The sequence below is a fragment of the Hemitrygon akajei genome, chromosome 21 (genome assembly GCF_048418815.1).
Source record: "Hemitrygon akajei chromosome 21, sHemAka1.3, whole genome shotgun sequence".
In the NCBI taxonomy this organism is placed as follows: domain Eukaryota; kingdom Metazoa; phylum Chordata; class Chondrichthyes; order Myliobatiformes; family Dasyatidae; genus Hemitrygon; species Hemitrygon akajei.
Genome location: NC_133144.1, coordinates 38,838,173 through 38,854,976, shown reverse-complemented (window position 1 = coordinate 38,854,976; position 16,804 = coordinate 38,838,173). Strand labels below are relative to the sequence as shown.

Here is a 16,804-nt window from a genome sequence, read left to right as displayed (position 1 = left end):
TGGTGGCGTGTTGGGGAGGAAGCATTAAGAAGAGGGACGCCTCACGTCTTAATAAGCTGGTAAGGAAGGCGGGCTCTGTCGTGGGCAAAGTACTGGAGAGTATAACATCGGTAGCTGAGCGAAGGGCGCTGAGTAGGCTACGGTCAATCATGGAAAACCCTGAACATCCTCTACATAGCACGATCCAGAGACAGAGAAGCAGTTTCAGCGAACATCCTCTACATAGCACCATCCAGAGACAGAGAAGCAGTTTCAGCGACAGGTTGCTATCGATGCAATGCTCCTCAGACAGGATGAAGAGGTCAATACTCCCCAATGCCATTAGGCTTTACAATTCAACCGCCAGGAGTAAGATATGTTAAAGTGCCGGGGTTGATTGTATTTAATGTATTTAAGTAAACTACTTAAGAACTTTTTAAAAGCTATTATTAATGCTTTTTGAGAGAGTGATTTAGATGCATATCATATTTTTACTGAGTTAAGTATTGTATGTAATTAGTTTTGCTGCAAGTGTATGGGACATTGGGAAAAATATTGAATTTCCCCATGGGGATGATTAAAGTATCTATCTATCTATCTATCTATCTATTTTGGTTTCTAGTGCAGGTCTTAAGGGAAACAAAATTCTAAAGATAAAGAGTAACACCAGACCAGAGAATGAGGAGAAAATGAACTATTTCCCCTCACAGTGTAGAAGCTTGAGTAGTCATTTAATAGTGGTGTTCAAAGTCTTAAACTTTTTGACAGTGAATAATGAGAAACCTTTCCATGTTGGAGAACTGGTAACCAGAAGATACAAAAAGAACTAGGGGCAGAATGATGCAAACTATTTTAATAAAATCAGAATTGGGTATAATACCACTGGCATATGTCATGAAATTTGTTGTTTTGTGGCAGCAGTACATTGCAATACATAATAATTTTTTAAAAAACTATAAATTGCAGTAAGTAAATATAAAAATATTACATTTAAAAAAGTAGTGCAAGAAGAGAGGAAATAAATAAGACTACAAGACATAGGAGCAGAATTATGCCATTTTGGCTCATCAAGTCTGCTCTACCATTCAATCATGGCTGATCCCTTCCTCCCCTCTTCAGCCCCACTCATCGGCCTTCTCTCCATAATCTTTGATGCCATGTCTGATGCACCATCAATAACTCTCGGAGACATGAGTCAAGGTAGGCTTTTATTAGCTGGAAGAGAGCAGTCAGCAGCAAGAGACCATCACACAACATCCTGGAGACTGAGGGAGGAGCAGTGCCTCCAATCGCCTTTATACAGGGGTCTGTGGGAGGAGCCACAGGAGCAGTCAGCAGGGGGGGCGTGTCCAGACAGGTATATGTAGTTCACCACAATATCCTACTAAGAACCTATCAAGCTGTGCCTTAAGTACACCCAACAACCTGGCCTCCACAGCTGCCTGTGGTAACAAATTCCACAAATTTACCATTCTCTAGCTCTGCATCTCCGCCACTCTATCCTGAGGCTGTGCTCTCATGGGGAGCATCCTTTCCACATTTACTCTCTCTAGGCCTTTCAGTATTTAAAAGGTTTCAATGTGATTCCCCCACCCCCACCGTTGTTCTAAATTCCAGCAAGTACAGGCCCAGAGCTATCAAATGTTCCCCATTCCTGGAATCATCCTTGTGAATCTCTTCTGAACCCTTTCCAATGCCGGCACATTTCTTTTCAATGAGAAGCCCAGAACTATTCACAATGCTCAAGGCGAGGCCTCACCAGTGCCTTATAAAGCCTCAGCATCACATCCCTGCTCTTGTATTCTAGAACTCTTGAAATGAATGCACATGTCTTCCTCACCACTAACTCTACCTGCAAGTTAAGCTTTAGGGTAAATAGTGGGGAAGTGTTCTTGTTCTTTGTCCAGTCATAAATCTGACGGCGGGGGTGGTGAATACACTGCACCAGAGGGTGGTGGAAGGAGATTAAGTGATAATGTTATAAAGTGGAATTTATTCTCCTACTCAGGTTGATGTGTCTGGAAGCTGCAAAGTCACGTATGAAACGGAGAATAACCAGGTGACCAAGATCAAAGACCTCCTTAGTTGTGAGAGATCAGAATTTGGCTTTATTCCATCCAACCAGGTATGTTACATTTGCTTTATTGGTTAGTGTAATACTGAATCACGCAATATTCATTCTGTTGTTTTGCTTTTAATAATACTGTTTTGAATTTCATTTTGCCTAGTCATAGTCCCAGTTACAAGGGCAAAGATTAAAACTAACCTGGTCGAAAGTTAATTAGGGAGGAGGAAGCAGAGTTAATGGGTATATCCTCATTTGGATGAGAACAATTAGCCACATCATGTCCAAATTTACTAATCTGGCTACCTATATTTTTATCCAATTCATTAACATTATTACAAAAATGCTGAAGTCCCAGCACTGATCTATTGGTTACAGATCTCCAGTCAGAAAAAGATGCCCCTCTACCACCTACTGTCTGTTTTCTATGACCAGGCCAATTTTAGATCCAATTTACTAATGTAAATTTACAATGTGACTTAACCTTCTGGACCAGCCTACTGTAGGTGACCTTGTAAAATGTTTCATTGAAGTCCATGTAAACAATGTCCACTACCCTACACTCATCAGTTACCTTTGTCACCTCAGACTACTTAGGTTTGTGAAACAGGACCTCCTTCCCACACAAAGTCATGTCGGCTGTCCCTGGTGAGACCATGCTTTCCCAAATACAAAAATCTTTCTGTAATGGATCTACATTTGCCTTTACTTATCTTCCTTCCTATTTAACAGTTTTTGTGTTTCTTCCTAGTTTGCTCTCATATTTCATTTTTCTTTTCTTTATAAATTTCTTTCTCACTTTTTTCAAAATCAAATCAAATCAGGTTTCACTATCATTCAAACCATACATAGATACAACTGAATGAGACAGCATTCCTCTGGGGCCAAGGTGTAAAAAAGAATTCAAAATAGCAAGCAAACATTCAAAAATAACAAGCAATATAATTCAAAATATCAAGCAAAAAAAAGTGTTCACTTGAAAAAAAACATATATAGTCCAAGACCCTGATCGACAATCCTTACACAATCCAGCCTGTCATTCCACCACTTGAACACAAGAGGGCAGCACCAACTGGAGAGGCCAACTGTGGCAATTACACATCCCTCACCTGGTCTGTAATAGCAGGCAAGCCCTGAGGCTTGTGGCCTAGTACTTGCTACAACTAAGGCTACGCAGCTCCCATGTCAACTGCCCCTCCACTAGACAAGGGTAACAGGCCTGCAGTAACTTATATTATCACTGTCCAACAGATTCTTGCGAACATAAGTGAAATGTCTGAAACAATCTCGCACGGTTATACTGCACCAACTCCGGTGCTTCCAAGTAGAGAGGAGCAACACAATCTGCTGCCAGATCAGCTCCTCCAACATCCCGACCAGCTCCTCCGACACCCTGACCAGCTCCTCCGACACCCCGACCAGCTCCTCCGACACCCCGACCAGCTCCTCCGACATCCCGACCAGCTCCTCCGACACCCCGACCAGCTCCTCCGACACCCCGACCAGCTCCTCCGACACCCCGACCAGCTCCTCCGACATCCCGACCAGCTCCTCTGGCATCCTGACCAGCTCCTTCAACCCCTTGGCCGGCCCCCTGGACACTTTGACCGGCTCTGCCGCTCACATCAGTCCAACTACTCCAGTCAATGAGCAGCTTACTGATGGAGCTGCCCTGCAGTACCCGGTGTTCTTGGGTTGTCTTTGGATCATTAAAAAAACAAATTTTAGGAAGAAAAACACATCTTTGGTTGGCCCCCGAGAGGACGCTGCATTCGTACGCACGGCCATCTTACTTGAAGTAAATTTTTGTTGAATTCTCAAGCACTCTTGATTCGCAAGTTTACTGCTTTTGTGTGTTTCCCCGAGATTTAATACGACCTTTGATTTTCTCCTGTCATCTGTGGTTGGATCAATTTTCTTGTGTCTTAAAGAAATAGTTAAAAATTCTCTGAGCATGGAAAGGACCATCAGAAATAAAACTTCCAGAATATGTCCGGCTCGCTGTTAACACCCCGACAGTTGCAACCTGCTTTATATAAAAGAAATAATAGTTTCTGTTGTAAACAGCAGATGGAGTACTGCATAAGGAAAAACATTTTGACAATCGTATTCTCAAAAATGCAGCAAATAACTTGCCAGTATCATCTAACCTTGGGATAACAAGGTCTTTCATGCAGGTTGCAGTTTGCTGTTAATTATTCGGTTTCGGTGATGGAAAGTAAAATTAAAATCAATTGCTATTATAATAATGCAGTATAAAATATTTAGGGTAGTTGAATAACTATCCACAATTTGTCAAATGTTTTTCACATGGAGCTGTGATTCAGACAGAAGTTCAATAGCAGCTAGCCACAGTAGGATTTAGGGAGAAGCAGCTGGAGAGGTCCCTTCTGATGGTCACTTTCTGCTAAACCCTTAAGGAAGTGCATATGTAGGTGCTGAGGAGACCATGTTCAAGGTCAAAGGTACAGTACTGTGCAAAAGTCTGAAGCACATGTATATAGCTGGGGTGCCTAAGACTATTGCCTAGCACTATAGTAATTTTATGTATTGCACTTATTGCTGCCATAAAAATTGAATTTCAGGACTCTCAAGGAGAAGCTCATGGTGTGAGACACACTTCGGCTTCGCTCCATTCCTTTTACTTCTTCTACCCGTAATCACCCTTAACTGCTTTATTTATACCTACACTAAAGAGGTTTATATTGCAGATATATTCTTTGAGCTTTGATTTTAATTTGATGGAAATGCTTACCAGAGCATGAGGAGCTAAAGATGGGAAAACTCGAATTTCATGACAGCTGTGTCTGCACCTGTGCAACCCCACCCCTGGCACTCCTTCTCTGCCACGTATCCCACACCTTCCTGTGGCGCTCCATCCTCACCATCTCCAACACCCTTTGCTCCCGCCAGATTTACAAACTCACTCTCCGCTCCACGTTGGCAAATACAGTACTGTTCAAAAGTCTTAGGCGCCCTCGCGATATACATGTGCCTGAGACGTTTGCACAGTACTGTAGTATACACACAGTGGCCATCTTATTAGGTGCCACTGTATCTTAAAAAAGTGGCCTCTGAATATATGTTTGTGGCCTTTTGCTGCTGTAACCCGTCCACTTCAAGGTTGGAAATGTTCTATGTTCAGAGGTGCTCTTCTGAACACCACTGTTGTTAGGCGTAGTTATTTGAGTTACTGTTACCTTTCGGTCAGCTTGAACCAGTCTGGCCATTCTCCTCTGACCTCTCTCGTTAACAAGGCATTTTTGCTCAGGGAACTGGTGCTCCTGGGTGTTTTTTGATTTTCGCACCATTCTCTGGTCAAAGTCACTTAGATTACATTTCTTCCCCCATTCAGGTGTAAGGTGTGAACAGTAACGGAATCTTGTGACCATGTCTGCATGCTTCTATGCGTTGAGTTGCTGCCACGTGATTGGCTGATCAGATCATTAGTGAGCAGGTGTACAAATGAGCCTAATAAAATGGCCACTAATTGGGGTACATCCACCCCAAATGTCAAATTGTCTGTTACAGCAACTTTGTTAGAGGAGGGTTTGATGAGACACCAGATAGTGCAGAACAGTTGTAATAGTGGCCACAAGGAATCAAGTAACTCCTCTTCCTACCTGAATCAGAATGAAGCAGAAACTCTGCCTCTGAATGGTGACCCAAAACACTGAGATTATTAGAAGGCAAGGCAGGTAATATGATTAATGTAGTCAAACCTTTCCTTATTCCTCCCCTCTACCATCCCATCATCTTGTATTGCTCCAGCCTGGGGGTGTAGTTTCTATTTCACAGATCTGTAAGGCTGTGCTGTTTAGAATTAATTGCTCCCATCAACCAAGAAATGTGAAGTTCGATTCCCTTCTTAAAATGTATGATAGTCTCATGAGATAAGAACTTTGTACAATGAGTTAACTTCTTACTCCCAGCAGGATATTGAAATACTTCATAAAATTAGGCCAAATAACAAACTTCTCAACATGTTCTATGTTACAGAAGAGCGATTGATAATTATGCTATTAGGCTATTAATGTTGTCAGCAACATGTACTGTAGTTACATATACAACAGTAGCACTTGCAATCATATGATTCAGGAGCCTCATTCACATTTGCCATTAGCCAAATGTGTTGCATGACTAATTTTTGCACTACACACCACCCCACCAAACAAATACAAACAATCACATTATATTTGTAACTATAGACGTAGCCAAATCCTTTAATTTTTTTCCATCAAATATTGTTGTTGGTCATGTGATATTTGCTCTGTTCCATTTAAATACCACAATCAATTTTTGTATCACTGTGTTAAACAGCTGCCGACTGATCAAACAAAAGAGTTTTCTCTTGCTTATATATACACTCTGGTGAAATTTCTCTGCACCTTAACAGTTTTTATGTCTGTGCTGGTGCTGGCAAAATTTAATGAGAAACAGTATAATTACTATAATATAAAGCTTCATATTCAATCAGAGGTCAGGAAGAACCAAAAGCTGTATGTCAAAGAGACTTGCGGTTTGAGAGCCGAGGTCTGATTGTCTCTGATACAGCAGCATTCTAATACTGAAACTCTTACTTGAACTTTCAGAAAAATACTTCATTTCCTTCTCATTCTCTAGAGAAGAACGTTCATGGGTAGCTAAATTTCACAGGCATCCAGATGTCTGTATTTATCACTCCTACTTAATATCTCCCACTTATAATTCCCTACTCTGGCCTCTTACCTCTTCCCACCTACCTTTCACCTCCCCCTCCTCCTTCCCTTTCTCCTATGGTCTCCTCTCCTCTCCTATCAGATTCCTTCCTCTCCAACTCTTTATCTTTCCAACCCATCTGGCTTCACCTATCACCTTCTAGCCATCCTCCTTCCTCTCCCCCCACCTTTTTATTCTGGCATCTTCCCCCTTCCTTTCCAGTCCTGAAGAAGGGCCTCGGTTTGAAACTCCAACTGTTTATTCATTTCCATGGATGATGCCTGACCTGCTGAGTTCTACCGGCACTTTGTGTGAGTTGTTTTGGATTTCCAGCATCTCCAGAACCTCTCGTGTTTAATCTCTGTACTTTCATATTGTGCAGAACTACTTCCCTATCATCCTGAGTTAATTTTCTAGCATTTATACATTGATCACAATGCACTAAAGGCAACAAAGTAGTTTGCATAACTGTATATTAAAATAAGGACAATAGTATCTAGAAGTTATTTTAACTGATATAATCCACTTTAAACTATTTGCAAGGCAATAAGACATTAAAACGAGTGATAGAAGAAAATGACATTCCAGTTTCCTGACATGATTTCCTCTCATCATTTATAGACTGATTACAATCGGCAAATTTTATATAGCTTTAGTTAGCACACTATTATATTCCTGTTGATAGTGTTATAGTCCTGTTGATAGAAATTCTTCATGATGTGAACCCATTCAATGTGTCAACAAAAAAAAAACAGCCAAGAGCCTTTCCAGTTTCTCAGCAGCCAACCCACATGAGTATGTTACCTCTGTCACAAACTTCATCAGCAAGTATGTAGAGGTCTGTGTATCAAAGAGTTCAATTTAGGTGTTTTCATGGATGAACTGAGAGACCTACTTTCTATTGAATACCATGACCATGATGTTCAAATTCGGTAACCCTGACCTACACAAGAATTAAAGACTTGACCTTCATAAAACTGTCAGGGGTGCTAAAAGACAATACTAGTCCAAAATTCAGCCCTAGACTGAATATTTGTTGCAGGGCTTACGTACCATAACAGGCTACAAAATGAAGTTGGGCAGTATTGCTGACAACAGCACATCCCTTCATTTTGAGCTTAACTCATTCTGTGCACATTTTGGCCAGAAGGGGACTGGAGTGTCACCATCCACCCAACAGCATTCAATGCAATTGTACTAACAGTCACTGTTGCAGATGTCAGGTTCAGGAGTGAACTCTTGGAAAGCATTTGGCCGGGCTGCGTCTTTAGTTCCTGCGCTGGTCAGCCGGTGGGGACATTTACAAACATTTTCAGCCTCTGGCTATTTCAATCTGAGCTTCACGTCAGCTTTAAGAAAACTGCACACAAGAAAATAAGTTAACATGCCTTAATGACTCCCACCTGGTGGCTGTGACATCCACCAGCATGAAGTGCTTTGAGAGGCTGGTCATGACACACATCCATCTAGCCTCCTGGGTAACTTTGACTCATTGCTGTTCATCTATCATCAGAACAGGTACATGGCAAATGCTATCGTCCTGGTCCTACATTAAGACTACTCTTTATTGACTAGCATTCTGTCTTCAGTGCTATAATTCCAGGTAAACTCATCTCTAAAGGTCATTAGATCAGAAGTGGGGATGTTCGCAGATGACTACACAATGTTTTGCACCATTCGTGATTCCTCAGATAGTGAAGCAGGGCCTGGACAATATCCAGGCTTGGGCTGACAAGTGGCAAGTAACATTCGAGCCACGCAAGTGCCAGGCAATGACCGTCTCCAACAAGAAAGGCTCTAATTATCACCCCTTGACATTCGGTGGCATCACCATCACTGAATCGCCAACTATCAACATCCTGGGGGTTACCATTGACAGGAAACTGAACTGCTCTAGCCACAAAAACACCGTGGCTACCAGAGCAAGTCAAAGATTAGGAACCCTGCGGCATGTAACTCACCTTCTGACTCCTCAAAGCCTGTCCAACGTCTACAAGGCTCAGGACAGGAGTGTAATGGAATACTCCCCACGCACCCGGATGAATGCAACTCCATCAACACTCAAGATGCTTGACACCATTCGGTACAAGGCATTGGTCCCCCTTCCACAAGCATCCAATCCCTCCACCATTGATGAACAGTTGCAGCAGTGTGTACTAACTACAAGATGCACTGCAACAACATACCAAAGTTCCTAGGCCAGCACCTTCCAGACCCACGACCACTACCATCTGGAAGGACAAGAACAGCATAAACCTGGGAACACCACCACTTGGAAATCCCCCTCCAAGTTGCTTACCATCCTGACTTGGAAACGTATCACCATTCCTTCACTGTTGCTGGGTCAAAATCATGGAATTCCCTCCCTAACAACACTGTGGGGGTACCTACACCTCAGGGACTGCAGCGGTTCATGAAGGCAGCTCATCACCACCTTCTCAAGGGCAACTAGAGATGGGCAATAAATGCTGGACGCCCACATCCAATAAATGAATAAATATAAAATCACCTGGACCTGGGACCCAGCACTTCCCTTTGCAACTTGATTCTTTACTTCCTGAACAAATAGCAAGGATAGGCAACAACACCCAGCACGATTGCCCTCAACACTGATGCTCCACAAGCCCCTACTCTACTCCCTGTACACTCACAGCTGCACAGCCAGATTCTGCTCTAACTCCATCTACAAGTTTGCAGATTACATCACTGTCGTGGGTTGAATCTCATATAACAATGAATTGGAAGATGGCATAATGGCATAATGTTATCATGTCAACAACCTTTCCCTCAATGTCAGCAAAACAAAAGGGCTGATCTTTGACTTGAGGAAGGGATGCTTATGTTCCTGTCTAGATCAATGGTGCAGAGGTCATGAGGGTTGAGAGCTTCAAGTTCCTGGAAGTGAACATCACTAATAGCCTATCCTGGTCCAATCACTGGTCAAGACTACACCCTCAGAGGGCTAAAGAAACTTGGCATGTCAACACTCAATAATTTTAATGAATGCACTATAAAAACATCCTATTTCTGTGCATCACAGCTTGCTATGGCAATAGCTGTGCCCAAGACCAGAGAGTAATGGACACAGCACAGCATATTACAAACACCAGCCTCTTCTACGTGGTCTCTGTCTACATTTTTTGCTGCCTCAGTAAAGTAGCCAACATAAAGTCTTCACTCACCCCAGACCTTTTCTTACCTCTCACATTGGGCAGAAGATATAAACACCTAAAAGCATATAGCACCAGGCTGAAGAAAATACAAGATTTAACTCTTGACTTCACAGTCTACTTTGCTATGGCTTTGCATGTTATTTTCTCTCTGCACTGTGCTTTGTAACTGTAACATTTTATCCTGCATCCTGTTATCGCTTTTCCTTTGTATTATTACCTCAATGCACTGACTGATGAATGATTTGTAGGGATGGCATGCAAAACAAGCCTTTTCACTCTATCTCAGTACATGTGACAATAATACACCAATAATAAAATAACTGATCCCAGAGGCACTCGACTTGTTGCATCCCTCCAGCATAGGTATTTTGTAAATGGGGAGAAAGTTCAAAACTCAGAGGTGCAAAGAAACTTGGAGGGCTCTCATATAGGATTTTCTAAAGGTGAACTTGCACATTGAGTCTGTACCAAGGAAGGCAAATGCATTGTTAGCATTTATTTTGAGAGGACTAGAATATACTATGAAGGATTTAATGCTGAGGCTTTAGCAGGCTGCAGGAGGAGTATTGCGAGCAGTTTCGAGCCCCTTATCTAAGAAAAGATGTGCTGGCATTGGCAAGAATCCACAGGAGGTTCACAAAAATGATTCTGAGAGTGAAAGAGTTAACATATGAGGACCATTTGATGGCTCTGGGTCTGTACTCACTGGAGTTTAGAAGAATGGGGGGGCAGGGTTCATATTGACACCTGTTGAATATTAAACAACTTGATAGAATGGAGGTGGAGAGCATGTTTCCTGTAGTGGGTTAGTCTAGAACTGGAAAGCACAGGCTCAGAATAGTGGGACTTCCATTCAGAACAGAAATGAGGAGGAATTTCTTTAGGGAAAGGGTGGGGAATCTGTGGAATTCATTGCCACAGATGGTTATGGAGGCCAAGTCATTCTTGATTAGACAGGGTGTCAAATTTATGAGGAGAAGGCAGAAGAATGGGTTGAGAGGATGAGTGGATCAGCCATGATGGAATGGTGGAGCAAACTCAAATGGGCTGAATGGCCTAATTCTGCTCTGGTGCCTAATGGTCTTAAGCCCTTTTGGTCTTATGGACCCATTTTTTACAAAGCTTTGCCTTCTATGTGACAGTCACTTTTCAATCCATGCTAACACATCCTCCATTACTTTGGAATGTTAATATATGCACCAGCCTCTTATGTGGCATCTTGTCAATTGACTTTTGGAAACCTAAGTACACTTCAGGTACAAGTTCCACTACATTGACTCTCCCAACTACATCTTCAAAAGAATTTGAGAAAATTTGTCAAACACAATTTACTTTTCATTAAACCATGTTGACTGGGTCTGATTATATTCAACTTTACTAAATAATTAGTTATTTTCTCTTTTGACTGTTAACTTCATCATCTCACCAACAATAAATGTTAGACTAACTGGCTTATATTCTCCACCTTTAGTGTTCACTTTTTAAACATTGGCTGTTTTCCAATCATTTGGTTTCTTCTTGGAATTCACCAAGCTTCGAAAACTTTCACCTTAAGAGTCCACAATCTCTGCAGCCACTTCCTTTTAAAACTCAAGTGCAGACCATTGAATCTTATCAATTTGTTCACCTATGAGTTTCTCTGATAGATTTGAAATCATCCCATCTGTTACCTCAGCAATATTTTCAGCACCCGCCTTGCTGAAGAATGATACAAAAATAATTTAATATATCTACCATATGTTTGTTTGCTGTTACTAATTCACCATCCTTGTTCTCTTCATTTCCACACTTAACTGAGCCACTTGAGTCCTGTAATATTTGTTTTGATAGTGCATGCAAATTTTCTTTCAAAATCAGATGTCTACCTTCTTTCCCTGCTGTATCTGGCTTCTGGCCAACTCTTGCTCCTTTGTTTGCCCTAATGAAAAAAAATAGCATTATCTTTGACTTCCTTTGTTAACCACAGATTGTCCCCTTCTCTCAGGGAAGCCAGCACACCAATGGAACATACCCATATTTGGCGCAGGATAACCAGATGCTGAATAATATATATTGCATGCTTGGCCTAAATTGTAGCCAAATACAGCAAGTCTGCGGTACCTGTTAAATCTTACCAATTTCCCACAACAGCTGTTTTGAAGCTTTCCTGAGAAAGAGTAGGAGTGGAGTTAGGTTCCATCCTTGTAAGCCCACAGGCAAAATTAATTGGTCTGAGAGTAAATATTACATTGATCTTGTCCCTAATTGAACTCAGCTACTAGAGGTGAAGCCCCTTTATCTAGCTGACTGCACCAGCAGGTTCCCTGGTTAGCTGTCTTTATGCCACAAAAAAACATGTGGATATTGCAATATAATGCGTGTTTCAGAAATTTAAATATCCTTCATAATTGCCCTAAGTTAAGCAGATGTTTAATTTAAAATGTGACCTTTCATTCAAGGTTCTTGGAGTTCAGTGGCAACCTACATGTAAAGGTCTTTATTCTGTGGAAAACGGTGTTATCAAAACAGCTGTCATTGAGGAGGGTCATGTGCTCAAGCTCAATCTTCGAACAACAAGTGGAGCCAAGATCAGCTCAAGGTTTGCCAAGTTTTATCTTTTATTATACATGGATATATAATAGAGATGATTCCACTCTTTTGTTGTCGAGGGTTTTATTCTTCCGAGAGACATAAAAATGTTCAAAGTTTAAGAAAAATCTAGATCCTGGCAAATCTTAATACTTCCACAAAATACCTATAAAAACATTTCTGCTCCTTTCTATTTGTATTGCATTGACAGAAGTATGCATTTAGTATACAATATACCCACAGCACAAAGTCAAGTGTATATTCACACATGAGGCATATAATGTAAGCTCAAAGAAATGCATATTATTTTAACATCTCCCTAGGTCTAATTGTGAATTTAACAAACATGGATAACCATCCCTTTTAGACTCAAAGGCAGTAATTTTAGGTCTTAACATACAAATATATGCATACACATACACAGCTACATATACTTTCTAGCACAATACATTATCTACTCAGATATACATTATATAATCAGGGGTGGATGCTGCCTAATTTTATTTTTTATTATATATTGTTCATTGTTCATATTCTGGCTTAATTTAGAATCCTAATAGAAAATCACAAAACAAGTACGTATCTAGTACTCAAATTGGTTTGAGCATTAATGTTGAAGTGAAGCAATTTATGTTATTCCATTTTCCAAAGGTTTGATTCCTAACATGTTATACATGAAGTTCAAATGCAGTATTCACCAGGACAAATTATGAGTAAAATATTGGTCACACTTGTGCTGTGATTTGTTGCCAGAGAAACATAGTTGGAAAGTGTGGAGCAATAAAAAACTGCAGATGCTGGGAATTCTGAAATTTAAAAAAAAACAGAAAATGCTGGAAACGATCAGGTCAAGTGGCATCAGAGAGGCAAGAAACAAATTGACATTTTGAGTCGAAGACCCTTCATCAGACCTGGTAAAGTGAGAAAACAATCAGATTTGCAGAGAGGGAGAATTTAGAAAGAACAGAGGGAATGACTGTGATAGGGTGCAGCTCAAAATTGTAAAGGTAACAAAAACTTTCAAAGCCAACAATTAGAGACAGAGATATTGAAACAAAGAATCACGGATGCATGTAGAAAGATGAGCAAAGGGGATGGTTATTTAATTTTGTCAAATTCTTTCTTAAATATGGGGATGAGAGTGAGGATGGGAGGAAAATGAGATCTTTTGTTGGTACTGAGGGAGTGGCTGTTGTCATGACACCGTGCCACTAAGCTCTCTATCTCTTTCTGGTACCTTGAAGCATTGTTTTTTGAGATTCAGCCCACTATGGTGTGTAAAATGTAGGTGAAGTAAGAGCTGAATCAGGCCATGCAGTGCTGAGTGTGCGGGGCTGAGGATGCAGCCCTGTGTGGCATTAGTGGTGTTGAGAATTGTGACGGAGATGTTGCTGCCTAGCCTTGCTGATTGTATTCTGTTAGTCAGGAAGTCAAGGATCCATTTGCAAATGGAGTTTTTGAGATATGGGTCAAGGATTTTAAGATGAGTTTGCTTGGAATTATAGATTTGAAAATGGAGCTGCAGTCAGAAAAGAATAGTTTAACCTAGGTGTCTTTACTGTCTAGTCTCTCCAGAGATGAGTGTAGGTTCAGGCAGACAGCATCTGCCATGGACCTGTTACGTCGATAGGCGAATTGCAATGAGTCGAGTTGTCTGGGAGGCTGGAGTTCATCTACAGCATGACCAACCTCTTGAAGCACTTCATGATGGTGGATGTCAGAGTCATTGGGCAGTAGTGATTAAGACTTGCTATCTTAACTTTTCTTGGGTACAGTGATGATCGTGATCTTATTAAGCAGGTGAGAACCACAGATTGAAATAGGGAAAGGTTAAAATTTGCAAATACCCCTGCCAGCTGATCTGAGAAAATGGCTGGGGACACCATCTGGGCCAGATGCTTTCTGTGTGTTTACTCTCTGGAAGGTGCCTGCAAAGGTTCAGGTGCATTGAAGGCTGCCAGGGTGTGTGGTGACACTCTATTCCATTCCCCTTCCATTCAAATCGTGCGCGGAGTGTCGATACTTATGCAAAAGTACTCTGTTAAGCACTATAATGATCACTGATGCATCAAGACTATTGAAACCAGCCCCTGAGCATGGGACATCCTGATTCTGTTACATTTGTTTCTAGGCAGGGGAAGGCGATAAATAAATGTTTGTGTTAATTGGCCCTTATCAACTCCGTACATTCAATACCTGTGGATTTCTGCATACTATATCATGATTTTATGTATTTCTGATTTATTATCAAAATTACTTTTGGACTACTGTAAACCTGGAACCCTTTCATAACCCAGGGATGGCCTGTATCCAACACAGATGTATGTAGCTTGGGCCAGTGTGAGTTTTGCTTGGAAAGCTAGTTGGGTTCAAATTTTGAGAATTGCAGGGTACATTTCATCATGGCTGACTGCAATGCTAATTTTGCATTTCCTAAATTTATTGAATATATTTTTGTTTAATGGTAATGGTATCTTGTTCATATTTTTCTTACTCTGTATTTATAAAGATGTTTTAATAATTTGTGTGGGATGTGGGTATAGTCTGTAGTTATATGACTTGATTGAGTGAAACAATTATTTCTCACAACAGACAGCAGCTTCACTATTTGACTTCAGAGTTAAAGCCCAGACCGGTTGATAAGGAAGGTCTCCAGGAAGCACTGCATGATCTTGGGATTTTCACACCCTTTTCTATGACTGGTGACCTGGAGAAGGTAAACTGCAAGAAGTGTACCCTTGTGAGTATCACACTTTATATTAACACTACGCATTTGGTGAGCCGATTAGCTGCACAGTTTGGTATAAAAGTCTGTCTCAGCTAAGTCTCACAATATGTGTTACACTGTTACATAAGATGTTTTTGTATCTGGATCATATTCAATAACAGTTTCTATCTGTATTAAAACATCCCAACATGCTTTATGGGAATGCCTTTGGCTAAAATTTGGTGCGGAACCATATAGAGATATATTACAACAGTAACCAAAAGCTTGGTCAAAGCTATAGATTTTAAGGAATATCTTAAAAGAGGAAGGAGAAATAGAGGGCTTGGGGTGGAGTTGTTAAATATCTGCTAGAACTGCGAGAGAATTGGAACAGTAAAATTATTAAAACTGGTGGTGAGCGACTTACTTGAATTGGACGATATCAGATGTCAAAGAGGATTTCTCAGCATCATTGCAACAGGTTGAAGCCTAATTTGGAAAACCACTAATAGCTGCAGAGATCAAACTGAGGTGTGCACATTGATTACAGTGGAAATGACATGCCAACTGTGCCATGCCTATCTACTTCATGCAGCCAGCAATAACCCCACTGCATATAGGGTACATTCATCTGTGGGGATTCATCTTGCAACTCATCAACATTGAATAAAATTACCCCATATCTCTTAAAGGGGAACACAATATGTAGTGCATACTAACAGTCTTTCAAGAAGTGGTTTTGTCCTAGAAAGTACTGGATTATCATCAAAAGGTTTAAAGTTTTACCGACACTACATTGTATGCCTTAGTGGCAAAGAAACAAAGACTGCAGACCAGGAAGTATTCCAAGACCATGCTCAAAATGCAGTGAGTAAATGTCTTAAAAGCTAATGCAAGTGTGAACCTTGATAATCTGGTTGCAGTGACACAAAATGTTCAGTGAAATCGCATCTATGGTCATGGTCAGTGAATCCTATACCACCAGATGCTTCACTTCCGGTTTTGCATAAAGCACAATACCCGGTCACTCAGCCGCAATATCTAACATCTAATGTCTATAGGCTTCAATTAACCCTCACAAACTTCAAAGTTCAAAATCAATGTATTTTCAATATATATACTACCATACACAAACCCGGAGATTCATTATCTTGTAGGCATTCACAGTAAATTCACAGAGTGGATGTGGCAAAGTTGTTTCCCATGGTGGGGGAGTCTAGTACGAGAGGACATGACTTGAGGATTGCAGGGCGCCCATTCAGAACGGAGATGCGGAAAAAATTTTTTAGCCAGAGAGTGGAGAATCTGTGGAATTTGCTGCCCCGGGCCGCAGTGGAGGCCGGGTCATTGGGTGTATTTAAGGCAGAGATTGATAGGTATCTGAGTAGTCAGGGCATCAAAGGTTATGGTGGAAAGGTGGGGGGAATGGGACTAAAGGGGAGATTGGATCAGCTCATGATGAAATGGCGGAGCAGACCCGATGGGCCGAATGGCCGACTTCTGCTGCTTTGTCTTATGGTCTATGGTCTAAATTCAAGAAACACAATAGAATCCATGAAAGTTATTGAGGCGAAGGTCTTGAAGCTTATTGATTAGCTTTGAGGGGATGATAGC

The 16,804-nt window shown here is 41.1% G+C and overlaps 1 protein-coding gene across 1 annotated transcript in view; it reads left to right on the top strand.

The window, feature by feature from the left end:
• LOC140714240 (microsomal triglyceride transfer protein large subunit-like) overlaps positions 1 to 16,804 on the top strand; it is a 99,230-nt gene that overhangs the window by 22,362 nt on the left and 60,064 nt on the right. Inside the window, exons 5-7 of the mRNA XM_073025276.1 lie at positions 1,988 to 2,104; positions 12,354 to 12,493; positions 15,076 to 15,223. Of these exons, the coding sequence (XP_072881377.1) occupies positions 1,988 to 2,104; positions 12,354 to 12,493; positions 15,076 to 15,223 (405 nt within the window). The remainder of the gene's footprint in view (positions 1 to 1,987; positions 2,105 to 12,353; positions 12,494 to 15,075; positions 15,224 to 16,804) is intronic.